The sequence below is a fragment of the Amblyomma mixtum genome, chromosome 1, assembly GCF_055824585.1.
Source record: "Amblyomma mixtum isolate Tamu chromosome 1, ASM5582458v1, whole genome shotgun sequence".
Lineage (NCBI taxonomy): Eukaryota > Metazoa > Arthropoda > Arachnida > Ixodida > Ixodidae > Amblyomma > Amblyomma mixtum.
The window spans coordinates 236807706-236833084 of NC_143012.1; the positions used below are offsets into that span (position 1 = coordinate 236807706).

Below are 25379 nucleotides of genomic sequence, written 5' to 3' on the forward strand. Positions count from 1 at the left end.
GAACCCAGTTGAAGAGCCCAAGGTAAATGAGAGTTAACTGACATTGAATATGCGGAAGTCAGCTGGACAACACACACTGGTTTCATTCAGGCTGGAGAGCTCTGTGTGTACACGCATGACGCTGGTTTTCTCTGTCTGCACTGGACTTCACTTGCATGAGCAAGGTTATAATGTTTGATCATTAGTACTTTGCCTTGTTTGTTCCAGTTGCACTTCATTTGGGGCGTAGGGGTATTGTTGGGAGCTTTCAGTGTTGAAGCCATTGCGCTAGCTGCAGACCACGACTCATCCTGCTGATGTCCTTGCTGCAGACCAGTTCCTGTGAGTGGCCTACCCAGGCCACCGCCACTGGCGCCAGGGGTGCAGATCATACCTCAGCCTCCTACAAAGGTCATCATGCTGGACTCCACAGCCGCTCGTGCAGCTGCCTTTCAGCAGCAGCAGCAGCAAATGCGTCGGGGCTCATCAAGCTCTCGGGACGGCACGCCACCCTCCATGAACCGACTGCCATCGCACATTGTGGCCAGCACCTCAAACTCGCGGTCCGGTTCACCGCGTCTGCCCGAGACTAGTGTCCTCGAGCGGTAAGTTCTTATCCGGCATGCATTGCACCTACGGTTTGTTGCTTCCCGAAGTCACCAATTGAGAGTGGATATAGGTGCTCCAAGTCTTCTCACTGGGCACATGGTGGCTCTGTGCTCTAGTTTTGGCTGTTGGTTTGGTGTTAAAGTTTTGTAAACTATGTCGGAATGGAGAAGCTTGAAATGGCCTCTGCTTGTTGGTAAAAAAACACAAACAGATCAAAAGAAGATGCAGTGCTTACTCACCAGTGAGTGTGGTATTTTAACTTTGATTTCCAAATTAATGGGGGTTGAATTAACAAGCTTTTACTGTATGAGCAACTGTAGGGAAAGCAGTACTGTGTGAATGAACGGGAGAATGGGAGGTACTTTTTTCTCATTTGGTGCAGCGGCTAATAATGCAGCATGTGAAGTGCTTGCATGCATGTCTTCTCTTATTTTGCTGACAGCTTAATGAGCAGGCCTCCTGAAAACGTGCTAAAGTTGCAGGGTAGTAGTATTCCAGTAAGTGTTGTTAGTTGTTACTCATTATAGCATTTCTGTTTGTTCACATAAAACAAGGCATAAGCAGATTAATTTGAATCCATGAAATCACTATGGATCATAACTGCATTGAGCTTCCAAGAACATGACCTGTTTAGATTTTCAGGCACAACTTCAAAACTAAGATTGTAGACTCATGCCCTCATGTACCTTCTTTGAAATGAGTAAGAGCAACAGGTTTTTGCTTCTCAACGACATAACAGAGCCTTTACGGCACCTCTAAAGAACAAAATGTGTCCATCTGTGAGGACAAGAGTTCACCTTACTTTACACCGATTCAGAGCTTAAAGGGACACTGAGGAGAAATTGAAGTTGGCTTGTATCGACAGAATACCAGCTCCTGATTACAAAAACGCCACTCATACTGACAACAAAGCTCTTGTAACGTAGAAAAGAGCAAGAACCAAAATACAGGTATCGCCGCCACAGGCCAAACTCGCAAGTACAAGCGTGATGAGATCATAGAACAAAACAGTGTTGCTAGAACGAATGGTTCTAGCAACACCAGGAACCGAGAAACCATGCATCACTGAGGCGCAGCCAATGCATGCGCAAATCTCCTTGACGTCGCCAGATGACGCCACGTGCCCGGCTGCTACGCGCGCTCCTGAAGCATCGGGACAAATCAGCGCCTGTTTTCCGGCGGTAGGCGGGCTCCTGGTATTCCGCTAGCGGTAACAAGGTACACGGTATGCTAAAGGTGTCTATTTGCGAGAACTTCGTTGACGACTTCGAGAACGAGATCCATCGTAACGCTGGCAAAACGCCAGTGCAAACGTAATCGAAGCGACTGTAGCGACGGCCGCAATAGCCGATAGATGCCTTCAACGTGCGGCCGGCGGTAGCTTTCTTTTCGGCTGCTGCTAGTCCGCACTGCTGGCAGCCAGAAATCACGGAGTCTGCGTTACGTCATGTGCACGTCATGTTTCACGTCTCTTAGTCCTCTGTCGTCATAGACGAATCCCAAGTTTGAATCAGAGCGGCGGGAAAAACTTTTTCAACTTCGAATCCAAATTTCTTAGAAATAAATGCATCTTTCGCTGCCGGCCAAGTGGCAACAAAGCCATGACATGCCGAACTATCGGATTTTACTATAAAAAAAATATTAATAGTGCTCTCCTCAGTGTCCCTTTAAAGGCCACCATAAGTGCTTCTCTACGTGGCAAAGAAATAAAACCACCTGGTTACTCTTGGCAAAGGCAGTACAGTTGAATCCCGCCACAACGAAATCGGCGGGGCGTACGAAAAATTTCGCTGTCGCGGAATTTCGTTGTCGAGAAATTACAGACGAGTCAAGCGAAAAAAAAAAAATTTATTTCCAGAAGTCCGTAAGCTTTGTCTGCTTGCGTTTTGCTGCCAGCAGCGGTGTCACGCGACTCTCACACTCTGTGATGAGAGCCATCGCAACGTCGTCGTCGTGAGAGCCCAGAAACTTCCTGATAAGATCGAAGGCATCCAACACCTGCGACGAGGTTGCCAAGGCGGATGAATCCTGGGCGGAGTCGTCTTCAGCTTCGGACGGCGGCTCTTCTGGCTCGCGAACACTTTTAATGATGTCCTCATCACTGAGCTCCTCGTAAACAAGCACATCCGCATCAGCGTTGAGGAAATCGTCCAGCTCGATATCGCCAGGGATGTTTCCTGCATCCTGGAGGGATTTCCAGGCCGTACTGATCCCCGGAGTCGACGATGATGGAGCGTCATCCTCCGCGGCTGCAGCTGTGCTGGTCGCCTCCTGGTCAACAAACCCGGCGTGCTTGAAGCAGTTGTTGATCAAGGTGGACCGCGTCACGTTCCACGCAGCAGCTATAATCTGAAGAGCCATGAAGAGGTCCACCTTCGTCTCCCTGTCCGTCTCGATATTCAAAAGAATACGCTGAATCAGCCTCTCCCGATAAGCACACTTCACGCTTCTGATAATGCCTTGATCCAGCGGCTGAATGATCGAAGTGCAGTTAGGCGGGAAGAATCTCACCTTAACGCTTGACAGCTTGACGTCGTCGATGCGGTGGGCAGAACAATTGTCCAAGAGCAAACAAACCTTTCGGTTCTGCCTGCTCATGTCGCGGTCAAGTGCCGTAAGCCAGTCAGCAAATATGGCACGGGTCATCCACGACCGCCCGTTAGCGACGTACTTGATGGGAAGGCTTCTGTTTCCCTTGAAGCAGCGCAGTTTAGCACTTTTACCAATAACTAACGGGGGACGCCTGTCCGACCCATCCATATTCGTGCACAGCAGCACAGTCACTCTTTTCTTGCTGTGCTTGCCACCCTGGCAACGCTGCCCTTTAAAATCTAGTGTCCTAATCTAGTGTTTAAAAAGAGGCCCGTCTCGTCCGCGTTATAAATATCGGACGGCACGTAGCCGCTCATGATATCAGCCACGTTGTCCACCACCCATTCTGAGGCGCCGCCAGTGTCCGCGGAACTTGCTTCCCCGCACAAAACTTTCCAGACGACGTTGTGCCTCGCTTTGAAGCGATTGAGCCAACCTGTGCTGGCCTTAAAGTCATCCAGGCCTAGCAAACAGGCATAATTGAGGGCCTTCTGCTGAACAATGCTGCCGCTAAGCGGGATGTTCTTGGCTCGCATTTCGACAAACCAGGTGTAGACAGCCTTATCGAGCTCTTCGTAAGTTGGCTGCGTCACCTTCTTGTGTTGAGCTGAAGTGCCCGACGCAAGTGCCTTGCCGGTGTTTTCTTTGCTCTTCAGTATCGTTGATAACGAACTCGGCACGATGCCAAAATCTGCAGCAATAATCGACTTCTTCTTCCCGCTTTCTGCTTTGGCGATAATACGCGCTTTTTCTTCTAGCGAAAGAAACTTCCGCTTCTTCGCTGGCGGCGACATCCTAGGAATTCAGCAGAGCAGAGACGCGACGAGACCACTCTAAACGGTGCACACACAAAGGAAGAAATGCTGATGCGGAGTGGGCTTCTTCCTGCACTGACTTCCGGTGAATTCCAGCCCGCCTCGCGTTTTTCTTTTTTTTTTTCTCCGACAGGACACGAAGCTCCGCCCACCGGTCCAGACAGACTGCCTGAAACGCGCTCGGTGCCTAGCAGACGACGCGGCCACGGAGGACGCGGCCAAAGACGCTAGCAGATGGCGTGCGCTGGCGCCTTTTACACGCGCTTTCCAGGAGCCCTTCTTCGCTTGGAGGCCGCGAACGCTTACCAGCCAACACCGCTAGCAAGTGATCATGACACGCTTTCCTGCTTGACAGGAAACCGCGAGCACCATGACAGCGAGCTACATCAATCGAAGAAGTCCAGCAAAGAGCCAATGAGCGGGGCGTGAAGTCACTTCAAAAATCACGTGGGCATCTGGAGAAAAAAAAAAAAAAAAGCAAACGAGCGGTGTGCGCGAGGAGGATGCGCGATTGAGTGCGCGCACCCCCCCAGCGGTCTGCGATGCAAAAAAATTAACGGCGGGAATGGGAAAGTCGCTCTTCAGCACTCAACTTCTGAAGAAAGACAAGACGGAGGGGCCGCTCACCCGCGAAAATTCGCAAAAAAAATTCGTAGAAGCGAACACGTGCTCGCAAAGTACTTCGTTTTTGAGGAAATTTTAATACATTAAGTCCTATGGGGGTTTCACGGGGAATGCAAATTACTTCGTTGTAGTGAAAATTTCGTTCAAGCGGCGTTCGTTGTACCGGGATTCAACTGTATACGTATGCTGAGGTTAGGTGGCGGAACTAAAAGTGTGTACTTGCAGTGATCACAGATACTCCCTTCGTTCTGGTCACTTTGAGTAAGAGGAGAACTTTATTTGTGGTTGTAATGTCTGGAACAACTGCTATTGACCATGTGGAAACCACAGTAATGGCTGTTGCTTCATATGCCATCTTGAATATCGGGTCTTGCTTAGAAGCAGGGCCATTAAAAAAGATTAATGTAAGCATTATTTGTAAAGCATCAAGGGATGAACCCATTTGTCTTGGTAAGCAGTTAGAGAAGGAAGCAGTTGATAATGGTTGCTGGTGTTTGCCTCAACTTTGGTCGTAAAGTAAGCTTACCACCAGAGCTTATGTAATAATTCCTGGAAGGTAATTGGTTTGCAAGGGACCGTTATGAAAATGAGAGCTGAACTTGCCAATTCGTCAAGGCGATATTATGGTGGATTAGAAGTATCTCATTATGTCAGCTGCTACCAGAGCAGTGTAAGTTTGGGTAATCAGCTTTATCCTTGGCTTATCCATGCTGGCTGTAAATGCTTCTGACCTATTAGAGAGTTTTAGTATAGCATACATAGACATACGCAAAGGCATAGCGAACACTATAAAATAGCGTTATTCGTACTGAGCATGGGCCAAACGCTATTTCAAATCGAGGTTTTATGTATGTTCGCGTTACGTTCGCTATTTTTCGAATTCAGCATGCATGCTCTTGAATATGCTAGGAAGAATAGCGTTGTCAACACGGCGGTGCCCACGTCGCCCGCTTCGGAGAGAAGTTGTCGATGTTATTGGGTTTTTAGGCATATTTATTGCCTTTAAATGGTACATGTGAATTCGCTTTGCCTCTTCTTGCCGACTGCCGAACGCATGAGGGATAAACCTGCCCTGTTTTCAATTCTGTGTAACTATTCCGCCGTTCCTAACCCTAACAAGACACCGCCGACTGTGGATTGGCTTGATTTGGATTTTTACGCCAAAGTAGGCGTAGCTTTTCGAAATGTAGTCGTTTCGGTGGTAGGCAGAAGAGTCCGAAAGAACTCAACATGATGTTATTAAATAACTGGATTGGTTGAGTTACCTAAAAGAAATTAGGCCCTGGCTTTACTGAACCAGCTATGGAACTGGCTATCTACGCGATACGACTTGGATAACCTTGGCTAAGTGCGAAAACTGTGTCAAAACATTTTTACATTTTAACACAAGATGGCGCCACTGTGGCCTGCTAAGTGTTCATGCGATTTCCACTCTAACCTCCTGCCAAATGCTTGCGTATAACGTATGTAAGCGCGCATACGCTATACTAAAAGTCCCTATTAACCTTTTCTTGCACAAAGTTGCACTCCTTACTGGTGCTTGGGTACAATGCGAGCGCTCTTTACCTTGATCTGGTGTTGGGGGCCAGCGTGCGCATAGTGGGCTTTGGCGCACACGGTTGCTGGAGTACAGGCAGGAGGGAGCCACCACTGATGGCTGCGTAACACCCTCCTGCCACCCCCAACCCGCTTTGGCATGCAGGCTTTTTGTTTCTTGGTAGAGGCCAACCTGAGAGTGGGCTTTTGGGCATTTGCTTCCTCTTCCCACCTTTGAATCAACCCCTTCCCATCACCATCGTTCTGCTGTGCTGCCCTGCCTGCCCCCCCCCCCCCCCCCCCCTCTCCCTCACCCATCAGAGCCCTCCTAGGAGCCATCGGGGATGCGTCTGATTTGTCTGGCAGGAACAGCGCCATCACCATCACCCCAGTTGGGGCGGGGCCTTCCTCATCTTCCTCCTCTTCGTCGCGCACTGCCTCGCCCTCGGTATCGGTGGTGCGCATCAAGGAGGAGCCCAAGTCGCCCGGCGAGCAGCAGCTGCCGTCATGCAGCGGCGACGCTGCTCCGTTGTCAAACACCCTTCGCAGCTCGTCCTCACCTGCTGAGACGGCCGCGGGAATCGCGTCGAGGTCTCTGGTGCGTGCCATCATTCTTCAACATTTGCCACTGCTCGGTGTGCTTGTCTTGTACAGCAATAGCTGTTTATGGCACCAACCTCCGATTCATGGCGTTTGTGCCGAGGGAAGATGTGTGAGTTGGATAGGAGAGGAGGAGTGGGTAGTGGGGTAGGCAAGGGGGTGCAATAGCTGTTGAGCTGTGCCACATGTGTGAAGTTGCTTCCTTTCCTAGTGTTGTTATCACTGCATGTGAAGCACAGCTTAGTAGCTGTACCTATTACACAACATAGTGTAAACATTTGTGGTAGACACTTTCCATCTCTACAAAATTTTTTTCAGTGCTTAGTTGGACCCTTACCTTAACTAGCCAGTATAGTAGATCTAGCTGGTAAACACACCTTGATAATTTTGCCAGCAGACAAGTCAAAATGTCCCCCCCCCCCCAAAAAAAAAAAAAAAGTGACCCTGGGAACTTATTTGCTTTTGCATTTAGAGAATTGTAAAATCTGTGCTTCTTGTGGGACTGTGGAGTGGCAGTGATCTTCGTGAAGTAGAGTAGAAGACTGTAGACAAGCATGGACAGACAGTGCCGATCAGGCTTAACAGTAGACATGCCAGTGTTGAAAGGGTGTTTGTACAGGTAAAAGAGAGTACAGGGCACACTCTCAATATGTTTTGGGCACAAAAAGCTTAATTTGCTGAATATTTCGAAATATACAGGCTTTTCCAATTAATGGGGGAGGCGGCTTTGAAATCCCCATAAACGGCAAAAAAAAAAAAATAGATTTTTAAAAAATTGATCTACCTGCTTGTAGGCCTCGTTTTTTTTTTATGCTGTCTCAAAGTTTCATTTCTAAAATCGACTGCGAAGTACTCCAAAAAAAGCCAGAGTCTGTTTGGGACATGAAAGCCCATAAATACCTAAAAACAAACAAAAAAATTGTTTCGTGAACCGCTGCGGCTCTGCATTGTGGGGAAACGCTTGCACTATGCCGCACCTTGCGAAGCAGATTTCTTCATGACTGTTTTATCTCTTTTGACCATGTTTGTTTTGTTGCACTCCCAGGACCATAGTTCAAATCAAGACATTATTTGTTTTTCAAATTTTTGAATTTTAAATTTCATGTATGACATTTCTTTTTCACTCTAGATATGTCAATCACGCTGCACCGCAAATAATTCAAACCAAAATTTGTGTTCTGCAAAAAAAAAAAAAAAAAAAATTATAAGAGTGTCTTGACCTGTAGCACGCCAGTCGGAACGCCCTGAATGTCAAACGAGCCTTCTGCCACATTTTCGTGACTCTCCAGCCTTTTCACAAGGTTCAGAGAAAACAATGTATATTGGAAAACAATGTTTTGGAGATATAGCAGTAAAATTTTGTGAGAGCACGATTCATAAAATTATTTCTGATGTGCTCAAGAAATTTTATGTAAATACATCAAGAAATAAAAAAATTTTGCTGAAAGCCACGTTTATCTCTTAATGGAAATTGAAATTCACTAAGGTGGCACTCTAGGCTAGTTGGTGTGACAAAGCGAAGAGATAAAGCACGGGAGAGACTGGACTGTGTGTCTCTCATGTGTCCTTTCTCTGCTGTTCTGTGTCACTTCGTTAATGGAAGTTGACTGTGCAAAGCATAGTTGGAAGTTTTGTATTGCTTTTGATGCCAGTGAATGAGTCACCTAAATGCACCAACAGTCTTGTTTAGACAGACAGGAAAGTTGCCTTGTTTATTCAGCTGTGAAATCGCAAGCCCGAGGAAGTGAAGTATCGGTCTGCAAGTGGCGTGACAGAAAAAAAATGTTTGCCTTGTATATTGTGTGCATGTGGGTTATTCCTCGTGGCAGAGGCCTTTATGGTGGTCATGTGTATCTGTTGCAGAATGACTTTGCAAACCGGTCTATAGGGAACCTACTCCAGTCGTCAAACTCAAAGGACTCGAGTCAAGAGAAGGTACGTTACGGTTACATTCTCTTTGTAGTCTTGTGCAAACCTTAACTTTCTGCTAGGTGCAAGCTTGTGTAGAGGTGACAGACTCGTAAAGGATGGGCATTGAAAATTAAAAAAAGTATACGTGTATGGAGTGGACAGCAGTTGTGTCCGTATCATACGAAAATGTGAAATCGTATCATTGGAAATTTGTACCATCCAAGGTGAACAAAATGTCCATGCAGAAGTACTGGAAATGCATTCATGCAGGTTTGTTTACTGCTGCTTCATCGCAACCAGTGAGCGATTGTGGCACTGGCGATATGTGGGCAGCGTTTAGCGCTCGAGATTGCAGTCGTGGCTCGCACATTGTAACATCCGCATTGGCACGGGAGACTGTTCGGAACATCCAGAATTCTGCACGTTGTTACACAGTGCACTCTGGCGAGGGAATTTTCAAATCCGTATTATCCCGGAATTCCAGTCAGCAGTGATCACATCGAGATGCTAATCAGCAAAGAGAAGATGGAGGTTGAAGCATTCATGGAATTTTGGTTATGGAGGAAAACCAAAAGTTTTTTTTTTTATCATGTACTTGTCTATGTATGTACTCCCGTACCTTATATATTTGATGTGTTTAATAAATCTGGTTAGTTGATAGTGCTTGGCCCTGTCTTTCCTTCTCTTTGTTGTCTTTGTGGCTTGTAAGCAACATGAATGCCTACCAGTTGGCCCAACTGTCCACTCTTCTGCCCTTAAAGAAACCCAAGGGTCCTGCGGAACCTAGTTTTAAAAATTCTGGGCTTGGAGACTGCATGCTTAGTATGCTAGAGTTACAGCAGCATCACCTGAAGAGCTGCCATTTTGTGGGGCCGTTACGTTTGTTATGAAGTAACTATAAAAAAACGCTCTGCCCCTTCGTGGTTCTTGCTTCAGGGTGCACAGGGTGGCCAGCCGCAGGCAGACAGCAGCTGCAGCCCTTCCTCCATAGCTGAGCCGGTCTGCAGCAGTTCTTCCCGCACAGCACCCGTGGCGTCCACAACGACCACGGCCAACTCGTCCACCTCAGCATCGGCAGGATCGTCGGGAGCCGTCCAGGACTGCTTCGAGGACCTCTCAACTCTGGAGGAGCTGCTCAAGATCGGCGACAAGAGCTTTGACCTGCCCGCACAGGACGCCTCCTCTTCCTCCTCTTCAACCGTGGTGGGCAACGGCCCCGCCTCCTCAAACAGCTCTTCCGCTGCACAACGGACGGCCTCGCCTGCCTCGCGCACCTCGCCTTCGCAGCACAATGGCACTGACGCTGCTGCTGACACTGGTTCGGGACTGAAGATAGTAGAGACACACAGCCTTCAGAGGTGGGTGATGCACTTTGTGGTCCTTGTGTGTATGTATCGGTAGGAACCTGCTGGAATGAAAATCTCATTATAAACAGTGAACTTTAGTGGTCTCCATGTGTGTACATGCACGTACGTGTGTGGAAGTGTGGCATTTTTGCTGCTCTATGTTTAGGTTTTTCATGTTGCCCTACTTGGAATAAAAGAAAAGCTGTTGTAAAGTACCTTCATAAATTTAGGCCAAGCACCAAGTCTCGTTCCGTCCCTCAGAGGTTGTAAAGGCATTGAACACCTTGACTAGAGTTTACTTGTGGGAGAACAAAATGTGTCGGATTGAAAAGTTCATGAATTTGGGGTTCATGTATGTCAGAGACAGTTTGAGGGAGTTCTGTTATCCTCAGTAGTTTAGAGATCATGTGGTTGTAAACATACGGTGGTTAACCACTACCATCAGAAGTATGAACAGAAACAAATGATAGCAGCCATGCACAGACAGATGTTTGGGTCTTGAATTTTTACATAAAGTAAACAGGTAACATTACCAGTTTCAGTATATGTGAGGATCAGAGCATAGATGTGTGAGAGAGACAAGCATAGCAACCAGTATGCCTTGTACGTGGATGGTTCAAATTTGTCTCCAGGCAAATGTAGCATGAGCTTTGCCCATCCTGCTTAACTGGAGATGACTGTCACATCCTTTGTTCCTTGTCTGGTGCAGCACGGACCCCAATGAGGACTGGTGCTCGGTGTGCCATGATGGCGGTGAGTTGCTCTGCTGTGGCTCCTGCCCCCGTGTCTACCACCTGCAGTGCCACGTGCCCTCTTTGGGGGCCACACCCAGGTCAGTGGAAGCCCCCCTCAGACCCCCCTACACGTCTTTCACATGTGGTTGAAAAAGCTTTGCAAACACTTTTGAGGCGTGTTGTAGACCTTGTTGTTTGTCTTTGTCTTGTGGGGCGTTTAGGTGCTGTCAAGGGCGTCCAATGGCCGGGGATGGGGGAGGCAGTAGGTTAGCACCAAAATGGCACTATTTGCGGTCTAAACTATGCACATGAAACAAAAATTAGAAACAGCTAATTAGTGGTAGGCTTGGAGAACAAACTTTAGAATTTATTAATGAACAAAGAATTGAACTCAATAAGCAAAAATGCAAGAAGTTACTGTAACCTAAGCGTGCTAATCAGGGTGAGCAGTTTTCTGCTAGTGCATAAAAGATATCCGAAATTCCAGGGGGGGGGGGGGGGGGGGGGGGGGGTCACCCCCCCTTGCCTCCCCGCCGTCTGGACGCCCATGGATGCTGCTCATTATTTGCATTCAGATTGCTTTTTTTTTTTTTCACCTAAATAACCTGTGCAGCCCTAAAGAACAATTAATGTATATTGAAATGAAACACTCTCACCTAATTTGTTTTTCAGATGTGCGCATAATTGTGTAAAAGGTGCCATCTTGATGGTCGTGAAGTTGTAAACTTGGTTCTGATAAGAGAAGTAAGTAGACGGTTGAGGTACCATGCTACAGTGGAACCTCGATTATACGTCCCCCGGTCATGCGACCACCCGCATTTTACGACGAATTTGTGCGGTCCCGGCAAAACCCCCATAGAGACAATGCATTAAAAACCTCGGTTATACGACGCAAATTTTAGAAGGACCCTGCTTCGTACGACGGCTGGCTCATACCGTCCGTCAAAAAAGGTCGTCAGCAAACGCAGGCCGGGATGTACCGTATTTTCGCGATTCTAAGCACCCTCCCCCCCCCCTATTTTCGGAAAAAAATTTCTGAAAAAAAAAAAAAACTTTGCATGCGAATCTAAGCACCCCCGTTTTTGCGCGGAAGAGAGCGTTGCCGAGGCCGCCAAGTGCACTTGCTCTCTTTTTCGTCGAGCCTGTGCAGTCGGAGTCCCAAGGAGGCGCGGCCTGCGTGTTGTCGTTGCGACTGAGAGAAGGATGAAAAGGAAAGCGCACGGGCCCGCCTACTGGCGTGAGCCAAGCCACCACCGCTGCCGTGGAGAGTTAAAAGATCAGAGGAAAGATAAGACGCGCGTCCCAGCAACAGATGGGTCTGCAGGAGCCGACGCTGATGAAAAAACAGATAAGCGGGCGAGGCCGCGCTCGCCCAAGCGAGGACAGCGGCGTCCACGGCGCTTTTTGTAATGGAAGTAATGGATGCTTGTGCCCCACGATAAAACTTCCGAAGTGGACAACATGCAGAGGTTTGCGCTCCCATTCCTAGTTACGCGGACGTGTTGCAGAGCGTCGACAACATCCGGCGCTTTGCTTGCGCGCGCGACGATGTTGGCGACCTACTGCCGGACGTGGCAGCCCTTGAAAGAAAGTTGATGCGCCGAGGTTGGGCAAAGGTGCAAAAAAAAAAAAATAATTACCGATTTTTTTAAAACGGTAATAAAGATTTTTTTGCAAATCTGTTTCAAACAGATTTGTCTTTTTTAATCTGATTGGCGTACTTGCCGCAGGCTTGAAGCCGGTCAACAGTTTTCGGCGCAAGGCCGAGCGCCACTGGCCGCATTCTTTGATTTTCGATTATACGACACCCGGATTATACGACGGTTTCGCGCGGTCCCCTGAACGTCGTATAATCGAGGTTCTACTGTACCACTTTTTATTTTGTAGCAGCTGATGATAAAATAAAACGGGAAGAAGCCGATTTGATAAAATTGGTCTATGTGAATATATATCAAAGCACGTGGAGCCGTGCTCACTGCTTTTAGATATGTTATTTACTGTGTTCAGTGGCTAGAAACACGCCAAGTTACGATATGAGTAGTGCTGAATTCGCCTAAACAAAGAAATTACTGCTTGGCATATCATGCTTCCAATAAAGCCATACACATATTAAATGAAATCTTTATTTGCCATCAAATACAGATGGGGGGATTGTAGAAAGAAAGCTGCCCTTGGACAGCTTGACGGGTCCACAATCCCTTATTTCGGCAGAGTAGCAGCATCACATATGCAAACATATTCTTGATACGCAAACATATACATACATATTTAATATAATGCAAATATAGTACTCATTAGTAAATGAAAACAACAGAAAACAACAGCGGAACTCACTGCTACAAATGCAAAAGAACACAACAGCAAGGCTAGACAACATTACATAGAAACCAAATACATCTGCCGGAGGTCCTTGTAGGTTGCCGTGAAGAGGTCAAAATGGACCGAATCATAATAATTCAAAAGCATTGGTATAGTGTACTTAAGGCACAGGACATCCAAAAGGTCTTAGCGAAGCCCTGCGTTCATCTTTTTTTTTCTTTCTGCCATGTGTATGACGCAGTGAGGACTGGACGTGCCTTCTCTGCCTCGACATCTTCAAGTGCAACATCCCACGGGAGTCAGCGGGCTCCAAGCGCAAGACTCCTGTGGGACTCAGCGGGCGGGAGTTGCTAGTGAGTTTCCTTGCCCTCTTCTTCGTCTTTGTTTGTCCGTTCCTCCATTTCAGGCTTTCTTGGTCCACTTTTGTCATCGTTCCTTACTTTTACTGAGAAAAAACCCAGCATTCATCATATTTTATTTTTTGCTGATTGAGGTCACTGTGACCCCAATTTCTCTGCTCCTGTTTTTGCAGAGGTAAGCATTCTCCTTTGCAGAAATGGCAACTGTCTGGAGCTGGCTGAATGAGACATTACGACATCAAACACATCATGCTTGCATTTTTGTTTGCAGTAATTACTTAATTTTTTGTTTTTTACTTTTGTGCCATCTTTCCTCCTTATGCCTACATTATTTTGGGGCATTGTTCAGCTCATTTAAGTTTTGTCAAACAGCTGTCATTGATGCGTCGCGACTGTGGAACATCTTAAGATGTGAGTTAATACCTGCCCAAGCTACTGTGTGGACAGTTTTTTGTGAAACATACTGAAAACAGCATGACGTGGCTGCTGGGATCAACTTAATTTTTCATGGGGATAGGCTCTAACTGGCGTGAATACTGTGCTGAGGTGTGATGAGTGCAATGCATTTTCTTGTGCTTTCCCTCCAAGATATGCGAAAGGATCCTGCTTCACCTGTTCTGCCACGAGTTGAGCGTCCCGTTCCACATTCCTGTCAGCAGGACGGTAAGTGAAAAAGCTTGCCCTCATCTTTTTGTCTTCACTCTTTCCGATTGCTAGGGTGGGGCTCTTGTTCTACCCTGTTACTCGTGTTCAGTGAGAAATGTAGTTCTGTGTGCTGTAGTTTTAGTGTTGGGCTTTTCATTGTTTCGGGTCACTGCAGTGGAAAACTCTGGTACTGTCTTCTCGGGTCATCACTCCTTAGGTATTGGATTTATCCCAGCGCATTGAAGGTTCAGTACTGTTATACCTACCGTATGTAAACTTAAGGCTAGCACAAATCCTTGCAAGAGAAGGGGGGGGGGGGGGGGGGGGGGTGCTGCTATTGCTGCCTCTTGCCTTAGGGAAGGGGCAAAATGCCCAGGCTTTTTTTTTTTTGTTCTTTGCTTCATTTCTTGAACAAGAAAGCATGTTAGTCGACGACCGAAAATTCGGACGCCTGATTTTTCGGACATGCTTGATTATTCGGACCTTTTCGCGGCACCGCGACATGGCCCATAGAGCCAATGTGTAAGAGCGCTTGACATTTCGGACGCACCGCAACTGACCACTCGATTTTTCGGACCTCGTTCACACTCGCCGCCAGTACCCAAGCCGCCATATAATGTGTACAGTGGAACCTCATTAATTCAGACTGCACGAGATATCGAAAACTTGATCAAACAAAATGAAATTCAAGCTTAAAGGGAGCCTCTTGCGACGCTGAAATTCTGCGCGAGTCGGCACTTTGCGCTCGCGTGTTTTCGAATTCATACTGTTCTTGAATGTCTTCCGCCGCACGAACTTGAACCGTAGTCTGAGTTCACGGAACTCATCTGTGCCGAGTCTTTAGTCCCAAACACGGAACGCGAATACGATTGCGGAGCGCTTGATCGCGGAGCCTATGCGCACGCCGTGGCCTCCGCGATCGAAGCGCGCTTCGGGCGCGCCGCCGGATCATATCGCGGCCACGATCTGCTCTGGCGCTGCGTCGTTCGCGGAGGCCACGCGCGCGCACCGGAGCTTCCAAGTGCCGTCTATGGATGGCGCCGTGATCATTATCATCAACTTTTTTCTCCGTCGCGATTTTCCGCTGTTCACATCGGCATCAGTATCACCAGCTCCAGCCTTTCGTGGCGTGTTAGCATGCGTGTTAGCGCGTTCACCGTGATAGTGGCTTTCGTGTGCTGCCGCCGAGCTTCACAGTTTTAGCGCGATGGGCAAGCATCTTAACCTACACAGCTGGGAGTTAGCTCTCGAACGCGGTCGGTAAGCGTGCGGCGGGCGGGAAATTCGACGTGGCCGAGAAGTGCGTCCGATGATGGTGCAACCAAAAGAGAAACACAAGCTGCAAAAAGCGCGCTTTCCGAGGCAAGCCGTGCGAGTTTCCTGAACTGGAAGAAGAGCTGCTCCTCTATGTGATGGAATTTCGGAACAACGGCTATGCATTGACAGCGGACATGCTGCGCGGCTTCTTTTGGCATGAGCGTGCACCAGAGCGCAGCACCAGCTCAGGAGTCTAAATACTTCGCAAGTGACGATTGAGCGTAGAATAAATGTCGCTCATTCCCTGGTTGGTGTGTTTTTACTTAAAAAAAATTTTTTTCCGCACATCGCGTGTATGGGCCGCACCCCGAAAATTGGCCCTCGAATCTGGAAAAAAAAAGTGCGGCCCTTATACGCGTTTATACGGTATTTTGCGCGGCGAAATATAGTCGTGAGGAGCTTTAGAATGTGTGCAATACAATTGGCCGCTTTCTCCGGCATAGTGGTAATAAGTTCGTGATTTTTTCGGTGAAATTTGATTTTCCGGACTGCCCGATTTTTCGGTCGTTTTCGCGGTCCCTAGAGAGTCCGAAAAATCGATCGTCAACTGTATTGGCATTTTTGACCTGCGCTGTTGGAACTGTGAAACACCTTTGTTCAGTATATTAAAAGAAGGCTAAGATGGTGCAGTAGAATCTCAGTGATAAGAATCTCATGGGGTCGTGAAATTTAAAAAAAAATTGCATCTCCCGAAATTTTGTACCATTGAAATAAACAAAATTTGTGTGCAGAAGCATGAAAAATGCATTCACACAGATCTGTTTGTGGCTGTTAGGATTCTTTCACAGTACTGCAGCCACAGCATGCTACTTATGGTAAGTACAGCGGGACTTGCGATCACGACATCGGCAAGGTGCAGGCAGCACTTAGTGCTCAAGAATGTGGTCACGGCTCTTGTGTTCATATCATACGTAGTGGAGTGGGAGAGAGTTCGAAACACCCGAAATTCTGCACATTGTATGCAATGTACTCTGGCTGGGGAATTTTATGAATTCGTGTCATCGCGAAATCCGTATCAACTGTGTTCATACCACCGAGATTGCACTGTACACTGGCACCATCTTGCAAACTACATTGAGGAAGGTGCTATTCTAAAACTATATGAATGATTTTATCTGGAGCCCCCCCCCCCTTTTTTTTCTTTCGTTCTGATTTTGCATGTTGAATTGTACTGTTCTGCGGCTGATTCTGCTTTAATGTGCAAGCTACAAGGGAAAGACTTCCTGCCAACACTGATTGCTCTGATATGCAGAGTGGGGATCTGTTGCAGGTGCCCAACTACTACAAGGTGATCACCAAGCCCATGGATCTGACGACGATAAAGCAGAAACTCTCGCCGTCGCACTTCAATCACTATGAGGATGTGCCCGAGTTCATCGCCGATATCAAGCTCATCTTCAAGAACTGCTACACCTTCAATCACGTGAGTCGTGCTCTGCAACTCCCTCTTGTGGCATCTGTGCTGCGCTTTGTCATCTCGGTGGTTGGGCTGTCCTTTGCTTTGGGTGCGGACGCAGGGATGACCTTCTCTTCATATGTGTGTAAGAGATGGGATTTGAAGATGGTGTTTAACTTGCGACGGACGCTTCTTAGTGTCAGGGCTCATCCTTTGGTGGCGGTGTGGGAGGAGTGAGAGTAGTGTTTATGTGCACCTATGTGAGATGTTAATTCTGCCACCTGTTTGAAATGTACAGGGTATGATGTAAAGTTTTGACAAATGATGCATGAGTTTTACAGCTTGAAGAGTTAGTTATCAGGCAGGAGTTTCTCTAGAAAGCTCAGCACCTATGGCGTTTAATGAGCCTCAAAATTGAATGTGGTCTTTTAGCCTTTCTCATATTTGCTGTCCTTTCTGCAAAGTTGTGCAGTTGAACCTCGTTATAACGGAGTTGAATGGGCCCAGCAATTACTTTGTTATAGCTGTAGCTTTGTTTTAGCCCGTGTTGACCATGCAAGGGGAATTGTCATTCCTTCTTTTCATTATTTCGTTATAAACCATTTCTTTATAACGAGTTTCGACTGTATTATTCAAGTCCTAAAATGCACTGAATGAAGTGGATGAAAAAAAAAAAAAGATTTGAGTCTCGGTTCTGACTTTTATGTTTTGACCACCGTAATGCATGCAGTGAGGAAATGTTCATGTGTTTGAATTATCAACTTCACAATCTAAACCTAGGCATTGTTCTCTAGGCAAGACATTCACTAAAAATACCTGTCAAGCGTATGACTACATTTGGCGAGAGCTGATGTAGAAGGTTTGACCACTGTTGGAAAGCCTAGATTATTTTGTTTGCTTGGGTATTGGCATGGATCGTAGATTGTTGTAGCATATTGTGGACATCACGTGGCCGTTTAGCATGCATCCTCATGTGAATGGGCAGAAAATCTCAATTTGTGGGCTTACTATTTCGAGTAAATCTAATCCCACTGCAACAAAATCCACAGTACCCACAAAAAATTTCGTCAAGAGGAAACTTCTTGATGCAGAATCAGACTGGAGAGATCATAAACATTTTTGTAAAAAATCTCTCAGCCTTTCGCTGTTTCAAAAAATTAGTGCCTTGGCGAGAATTTTGTGGTACTCCGAAAATCTTGGAATAGTGGACGTGTTTGCATAATTAACGTACCTGCTACACTGGTTACCAAAATGCATTTTTTTTTCCCGTGCACGCTACAAAAGCGCCCGTTTTTGTTCTGTGGGAGTTTGTGCTGAGACCTCGCTACTTTAACGAGGCGCGCGTGTGCTCATGTTACATGCGTATCCACTGAGCAAGCGGTGCATAACATGTGACGACGTGCCGAAAACCAGCACACTGGTTGGCAATGAATTGGCTACACGCCGCTTGCCTGATGCAGCTAGGCTTAATATGCTCCATGCTAAATCCGCAGCGAAAGCTCAATGAAACTAGCCACCGCTTATCATAAAAGGTCTAACATTGTCGCCAGTTACCGCTGACACAGTAACCTCATGCTGAAATGATGGTGCAGTGAATAATTTCCATCCTGCCTTTGTCAGCAAAGCGAGTGAAAATTGGGCCAGATGAAAGCCACCTCGCACAAACAGCTGCAGGTCGCATGTGCGGAGTCAAAGCTGTCAGCAAATTTATCGCAGGCAGTTGCACGCTGGATTGCATTGTTAAGTGCATGTGCCTAGCAATCAATTTTGTTTCCGGTGGGATTGTCGGCGAAAGTGTAGAGTGACTTTGTCGGCCGTTTTTGGCAAAACCATGTGAGATATTGAACTCTGTGGGCGTATTAGGATGCATAAAAAAAGATTGGCTGCTTACTCACAAAACTTTGTTGAACGGGAACCACACTCTTAAAATTGTTCTTTGTGGAGGGAAATAGTTGCATTGCATTGTATGGCTTGCTGACAGGGAATGGGAAGTACATCGTTAGGGCAGAAATTTTGTTGTCGCAGCGTTAGTTGTAGCGAGGTGGGACTGTAGTGCATTGTGCAAAGCAAGTTTGGATTGATGTGAGGATCACTTGTTTTCTGCAGAAATGCTGCCACACTTGAAGCAAACTGACGGCCTTTATTTCTTTTTTTTTGCTGAGTGAAGTTGCACATATGTGGTGTACAATTTCCACTGTTTGTGAGCCAATCACAGTGACCACATTCTGTGATCAGGCAGATTTAAAGGGGCACTGCGGTCTATTCCATGTAACTCGAGGTCTTAGTAAAAATTGATTCTGTGGTTCTCTCTAGCTACGGTGATATTTGTCCAGCGCAGTAGGCTCAAGGCTCAATTGTTGCCGTAAATTTGTATGTAAAAGTTTTCCTGTCTCTTGATTCAAAACCGTTATGCCCATACTGAAAAGGACTCTGTGATCACTGTGTGGAAGTCAATGGCAGCGCAGCTTAGCAGCGTCACAGATCTGCGAGAAAATCCATCTTGATGTGCCACAGTTTTCTGGCAAGAATGGCTGGCGATGGCAACGCGTGTATTTTATTTCTTCGCCTCTTTTAGCCTATGAAAGCTGTGTTTTCTGTGCAGGTAATGTCTTTGTCATTAAAATGCAGTAGCCTGTTGATACTCACCAGTTTCAGTTTCTCCTCAATGGCACGAGATGCCTCACATATAGACAAAGTATTCTGTTAGATCTGTGAGCAGTGGCTTATAGTCTTGCAAGTGGTACCATTCGGTAGGCAGATTGTGTGGTGTAGATAGAGTTTAAAAAAAAGTTTTTGCCAGGGTCGGAGAAGTCGACAGTTAGTACGTTGAATAATACTACCCTAGTACTTGTGCATTTGTCTTATGTTGCTCGCGCATGACTGCCTGAGTTTGTTGCCCAGATTAATATCTTGGCACGGCTCGGTTGAGATAAGTCTTGTCGTCAAGTAGTCTGGCTAGCAATTGCTGGACAAGAACCAGGGATGGGAACAATGCAGAGTAGCTTTTGTTCAGCTTCAGGTCATTCTCATTACTTGAGCGCTTTTGCTGATTGTTTGTAGATGCTGTCTCATGCTTCCTTTCTATCAGGGGATGCAGTGGCTTTTCTGCTATTCCATTCCGAGCTTGTTTTCTGTGCTAAAGATAGACAGGGGCTGAGAGTTCAGAAAGAAGAAGCTTTCATGTGATGAATAAGCTTTCATGTGATGAAGAAGCTTTCATGTGATGAAGAAGCTTTCATGTGATGAAGAAGCTTTCATGTGATGAAGAAGCTTTCATGTGATGTTCAGCTGATAATGGAAGTGACAGACACAATGGAACAATGTTCGTTACTTAGCCAGATGCAATGTTAGGTTGCCAAACGTGTCAAACAATACCTAGCAGAACAGAAAATACATCTGTGGCTGTTGCTGAGCTCTGCATGTCACAGTGCAGAAGACACCGTAAACAACCGATCATATTGATTTACTGAACTCTGCTTAGGCTTTTTAAATAAACTCGGATGAGATTTGCATTTGGTAAACTGTGCTGTCAAACTTGTTTACTTTGCTCACCTGCGAGGGAAAAAATCCGGCCATATACTCCTTGCAAACAGCTTGTACTACGAAAAAGTACAGAACTGCTCAAAACGTGCTAGATGCTGAATTCGCAGTTGAATATTGGATAGGAAAGTATGTTCATTCGAAGAAGAGTCAAGTCGGCTCTGACTTTCGCATCAGCGTCTTGGCTTTGGCAAATGTTTTCGGCACTAGGGAGGGAGGAGAGACTTTAATGAATACAGGAGAGGTCTGCCTGGTTGTTAGCGTAGCATGCTACTCCAGTCGGCGCTAGGGAAGTCCAGGCTGTGCTTCACGTGTTGCACTCTAAACCAGAACAAACATTTTGTTAAGGCGCTAACTACAACGGATTAGTACATATGCAAACAGAATAGTTTAAGAGGAGTGTGACGCCCTGTCACATTACATGTACATACTGCAACAAATATGAAGAGACATGCAAGATTTGTTATTGTTTGTTTATTGGTATTTTGCCACAAATGTTCTTTTTTCTTTTGTTTTATATCCAGTTTATATATGGCCCGTGGCAAAGGCTAGTGAGACCAGAAAGGAATGCCATACACATTATAGCTGTTTGATGACCTCTGGCCATCTCTTCTCACCTCCACCTCCACACAAAAACAGTACTACTTCTTTACATTGCTGGGAGGGACCCAGTGGGAACACAAAAAGTTGGAACAGGGTAGGATCAATGAAGGGAACACTGGCTAAAGACATCGCCTGAAGCTCTCTCATGGCTGCACTCGCTTGGTTAGCTTACAGTTGACCCCTGGATGTGGGGCCAACAAACAAAATGTAATGGTGCTCAGCCCTAGATATACGTGAAGTTGCTCAAGGGTGCGCAACTTCTGCGGGACCTGCAAACACATTACTCCGATCGAGCACTGTGTTTGTAGTGCATGTTTTTTTCTTGTTGTCCTGTCCTGTCATTGCACGTGCCATATATGGATAACACATTTCTTTTGCAACTACCAACTACTATTCGATTGTACTCCCACTGGGAGATGTACTCACCCTGTGTGAGCAGTAAAAGATCAATCGTTTGGTCAGTTTTCCGGAGCTTACTTGGTAGCTGGGCTGCTGCTGGAAGTCATTTTCATTTTGCTCCATGTGTGCGCTGTTGTCTAATGCCACACTAACCCCCTCTTTTTCCCGATTTATTTTTTTCAAGTGAGCATGCATTCCCTGGTGTTTCCCTGCTTTGTGGGTGTGTTGTTGTGCTGCTTTGCTTTGCTTTCTAAGATGCTAACTTGGGAAGGTTGCTGGTTGCAGTACAATAAGGGTGCAAGGTTGTGTGCAGTGCAGCTGAAAGCAAATAATCAGAGGGAAAGCTGCTGTGCATGTATGGCAGCACAGAGCAGCTAGTGCATAGAGAGAAAAGTGACAAGCCCTTGTGCATTGTCCGCGTCCCTCACCTTGTGATTGTCTGTTTTGCACTAATGACTTTTGCATACCTGTGCCTTAGTGGTAGAGTCGCTAGTTCTTTTGCACTTTATTAATTAGTTGGTTGTGAAATCTTTTGTCATGCTGTGTGCTCATTTTCTGCTGCTCCATCACTTCTCTGAGGGAACATTTACATTTAAGCACAGGGCCAGCAAAACTTTAAATATCAGTCTCGATGTGTGCATTGGGAATTCAGTGCCAGCCTTAAATGAGCAACAGAGAAAAAAAGACTCTTGCAGTGTTGGCTGATAAGTGTCAAATTCTAGCGTCTGTTTGCTGCAAAAGATGATATGACCTTTGCCATGTGGAGTGATGCAACATCAAGCCTTGTGTGTTTCATGGAAGACTTTGTAGGTGCACGAAAATGTCTGAATGTTGAGTGCACTGCAGTCACCACCTGCAGTCTTCAAAAACAAAATTAAAAATTAAGACCGTCAAAAATGTTGAGATAGTACAGAGTAAATCTTAAAATTTGCCTTATTAACTCGTGAGTAGCACGTGAGCCCATAATGGATGACCTGAGTAGGAACTTTTCACCTAATAATTATTCGCCACTGTTGCTGTACAGTAACGGCAGTGGTGCTTCACTCCACTGGAGGTACATTGCACACAACCTTGCTTTAGTGGTAGAAATGCTAGCCTGCCAAGTGAAACACATGAACAGTGCTGTGTGGGATTGCGCTGCCGACTATATGAGCTAGCTTTGGTGGTTTTTTTAATGCTGTTGTACATTTTCAGTGAACTACTATCCTTGTCCAGTAAATGGGTTTCACTCTTTAAACATATTTATGTGCTTAATGGCACAATTTTGTTTGTTTTCATTTTTTTTTTCTTGGCTCTGTGATGCATGGATTTCAGGAATCCATAGTAGTAGCTATCAGACGTGCCAGGATATGCTGAACAGTATATTTCAATATTTTACTGCGATTGTATTTTTCAATTCAGAAGCAATGCCATTTGTAGATATCTGATGCAAGGCTCGGATCATACTGGCAAACGAGGCTGACAACAGCATGTTTCTACACAAACATGCGAATCGGACAAGTTCATGTGCGATAATGGCATCATGATGACAGTGACTGAGAACAGTCCGACAGTTCGAGCCTCATTTCATTAAAAAAAATTAAAAGCTAAGATTATATATTGTTTGGCTTGTACACTTTGTTTATAACATTTTTGTTAGCGAAGAGAGCATATGGACAGTTATAATTGCTGTATTTGAGGTGAGCCAGGTTAGGTGAGGGGCAGAGTGATGGCAGTCATTGGCCACGTTTTGACGTTTAGTGGTAAGGTTCCGACTGCACAGTTACTCATTATAGATCTTGTTATACCAGCAGCTAGCCACTTAATTCAGTTTACTCTGCAGAGGTTTTGGTCTCCCAGTGGTTGTATAGATAAGTTACTTAATTCGTGAGTTGGCCGCCCTGCATAACTGGGCTGCGCACAAGCGCGACCTTGCACATTGCAGGAGCAGGGGATTTTTGTGAAGCCAGAGTTCTTGCTTGGAGGATACGCACATAGCAGGCACACCCGCATGCCTAGTTTGCGCGTGAGTGCCACGTGCTTCTACGTGCAAGCTTTGCACAGAATCATCACCGCAGAAACGCACTGCTCTGGCACTGCACAAAAAACCCAGCTTTGTAGGGAAGCCACCTTGCGTATTAAGCAAGCCTGCCTACGGGCGTGGATGAGAGCTGTCACAAAAGTAACAAGGTTTCCCACCCAGCACTGTTCGTTTGTTTCTCAGCATGCTCCCTGGCCCTTTTTTTTTTGTTTTTATGTGGCCTTTTTGCCTGTGTGTGCTCTTTGTGAGAGTAGCAGTGTTGCCGGGCAGGACTGATGCATGCATTCGCCTGCCCTGTAGTTCTCTCTTTTTTTTTTGTAGTGTGTTCAAGCGACCTTCTTGTTCCCCCTCCTCTTTTTTTTCTCCCCTCTCTCCCAAGGTCAAGTCTGGGGTGAGCGTGCTTCCCTTAAACTCTGGTCTTGAGAGCGGGTGAGGCAGAGGCTGGCTTGCTCCAGTGCCGGTCCCCGGCGCATACTCTCGCGCCACCGTTGGCTTTTGGGTTGCGTCTTACACATCTGTACAGGTGCTAGTAAGGACGGAGACTATAGGTGTAGAAATTTACTCCAGAAAGAGTGGCAGCCAGTATCTTTACACCTGCATTCACCAACGCATCTCGACTTGATGCTCCAGCTTGGCATTTCCTCCTCTGCATCGAGTGGAGGACGCAGTTACTCCTCCAATTGGGGGTCGGTTGGGATTCAAGAAAGCCCCTTGGCATTTCCTCCGACAAGGAGCTCCTTGAGAGATCTCCCTCCACCGTGCCTTCCTCAAGGGGGTGTGAATGACATATGGTGACAAGATTAAGGCGAAAGATTGGCGTAAAAATGACATTCCAGTGTCTATCACATGCAAATCATCTGGCGAAACACAAAAGGTTCACGTTTGCTGTGCGATGTCAGTGCACGGTAAAGATCCCCAGGTGGTCGAAGTTATTCCAGAGCCTTCCACTACGGCACCTCTTTCTTCCTTTCTTCTTTCACTCTCTCCTTTATCCCTTCCCTTATGGCACGGTTCGGGAGCCCACGGAGATATGTGAGACAGTTACTGCGTCATTTCCTTTCTTCAAAACCAATTTTCATTTTCATTTGGCTTAAAGGAGTATAGACACCTAACTTTTGTGGCATGTTTTCTTCTCTACAATGATGCAGAAGGCATTACTGTGCATGTATCACTATGTGGTATTCACCTACGACCACTAAATAATTTGTAATTGAATTTTTCTGTCGTGCTGTTTCGGTTTCAACAACTGAACGATGGCTGTGACGCCAAAGAGGGGTTTTATGTCACGTGAGGCATGGGGAAAATTGGTATAGTCGCTGATTCATCATTTTAATTCACAACAGTGCTGAAGCCAGCCTTTCTCAAGAGCTGGAATGACAAAGAATATAGAAGCAGCGATTATATTGCAGTTTTTTCATGTCTCACATCACCTATAACCGCACTTTGACATCACAGTCCTCGTCTGGCTGTTGAAACCGAAACCAAAACAGCACGAGGAAGAAATTCGATTGTAAATTATTTAAATTATTATCTATACTCCTTTAAAATTGTGCTAATGTCTCGAAGCTGTGCACTTCAGTTATTGTTTAGTGAAGGTCCCATTCAGATTTTCTTTTAGCTGTCGTCCTGTGGCTTCGATTTACGCTGTAGCATTCAAACAGTCCTAGCTTATGCCTCCCTCGCCTCTCTCTATCTGCTCTGCCCAGACTGTCCTTCCCTTTCACTCTTTTCAACACCTTTAGCAGTCTTGTTTTCTGATGCATTCATTGTTTCTAGTTACGATGTGCACTGTTTCAAAGATGTGGGTTCCACTCTTTGTGCTGTTCGTAGGAACTCCAGCGGGCAATTGCAAAAAAGCAATGGTTAAGGCACTGACCTAACAGCATTTTTGCAGCTTCGTGGTGTGCAGTGTTTGGAATTAACAAATAAGTACAAAAAGGAAGAAATTGCACCACCACCTTTGCCTTTTATCCTTCTTCTTATGCAGTGGAATCTCGTTAATCTGAACTTGTTTAATTCGAACTTTAGGTGCTGT

At 46.2% G+C, this 25379-nt stretch overlaps 1 protein-coding gene across 10 annotated transcripts in view; it reads left to right on the forward strand.

Moving 5' to 3' along the window:
• The window catches only part of bon (tripartite motif-containing protein bonus), a 151189-nt gene that overhangs the window by 113524 nt on the left and 12286 nt on the right, over positions 1-25379 (forward strand). For 5 of the 10 annotated variants that reach the window (XM_089565026.1, XM_089565072.1, XM_089565082.1 and 2 more), the window contains 9 exons: positions 312-584; positions 6477-6753; positions 8619-8690; positions 9603-10024; positions 10722-10844; positions 13307-13418; positions 14013-14087; positions 16639-16809; positions 23724-23735. In XM_089565026.1, coding sequence (XP_089421152.1) covers positions 312-584; positions 6477-6753; positions 8619-8690; positions 9603-10024; positions 10722-10844; positions 13307-13418; positions 14013-14087; positions 16639-16809; positions 23724-23735 — 1537 coding nt within the window. The remainder of the gene's footprint in view (positions 1-311; positions 585-6476; positions 6754-8618; positions 8691-9602; positions 10025-10721; positions 10845-13306; positions 13419-14012; positions 14088-16638; positions 16810-23723; positions 23736-25379) is intronic. The other 5 variants (XM_089565036.1, XM_089565050.1, XM_089565059.1 and 2 more) reach the window with 5 other exon arrangements.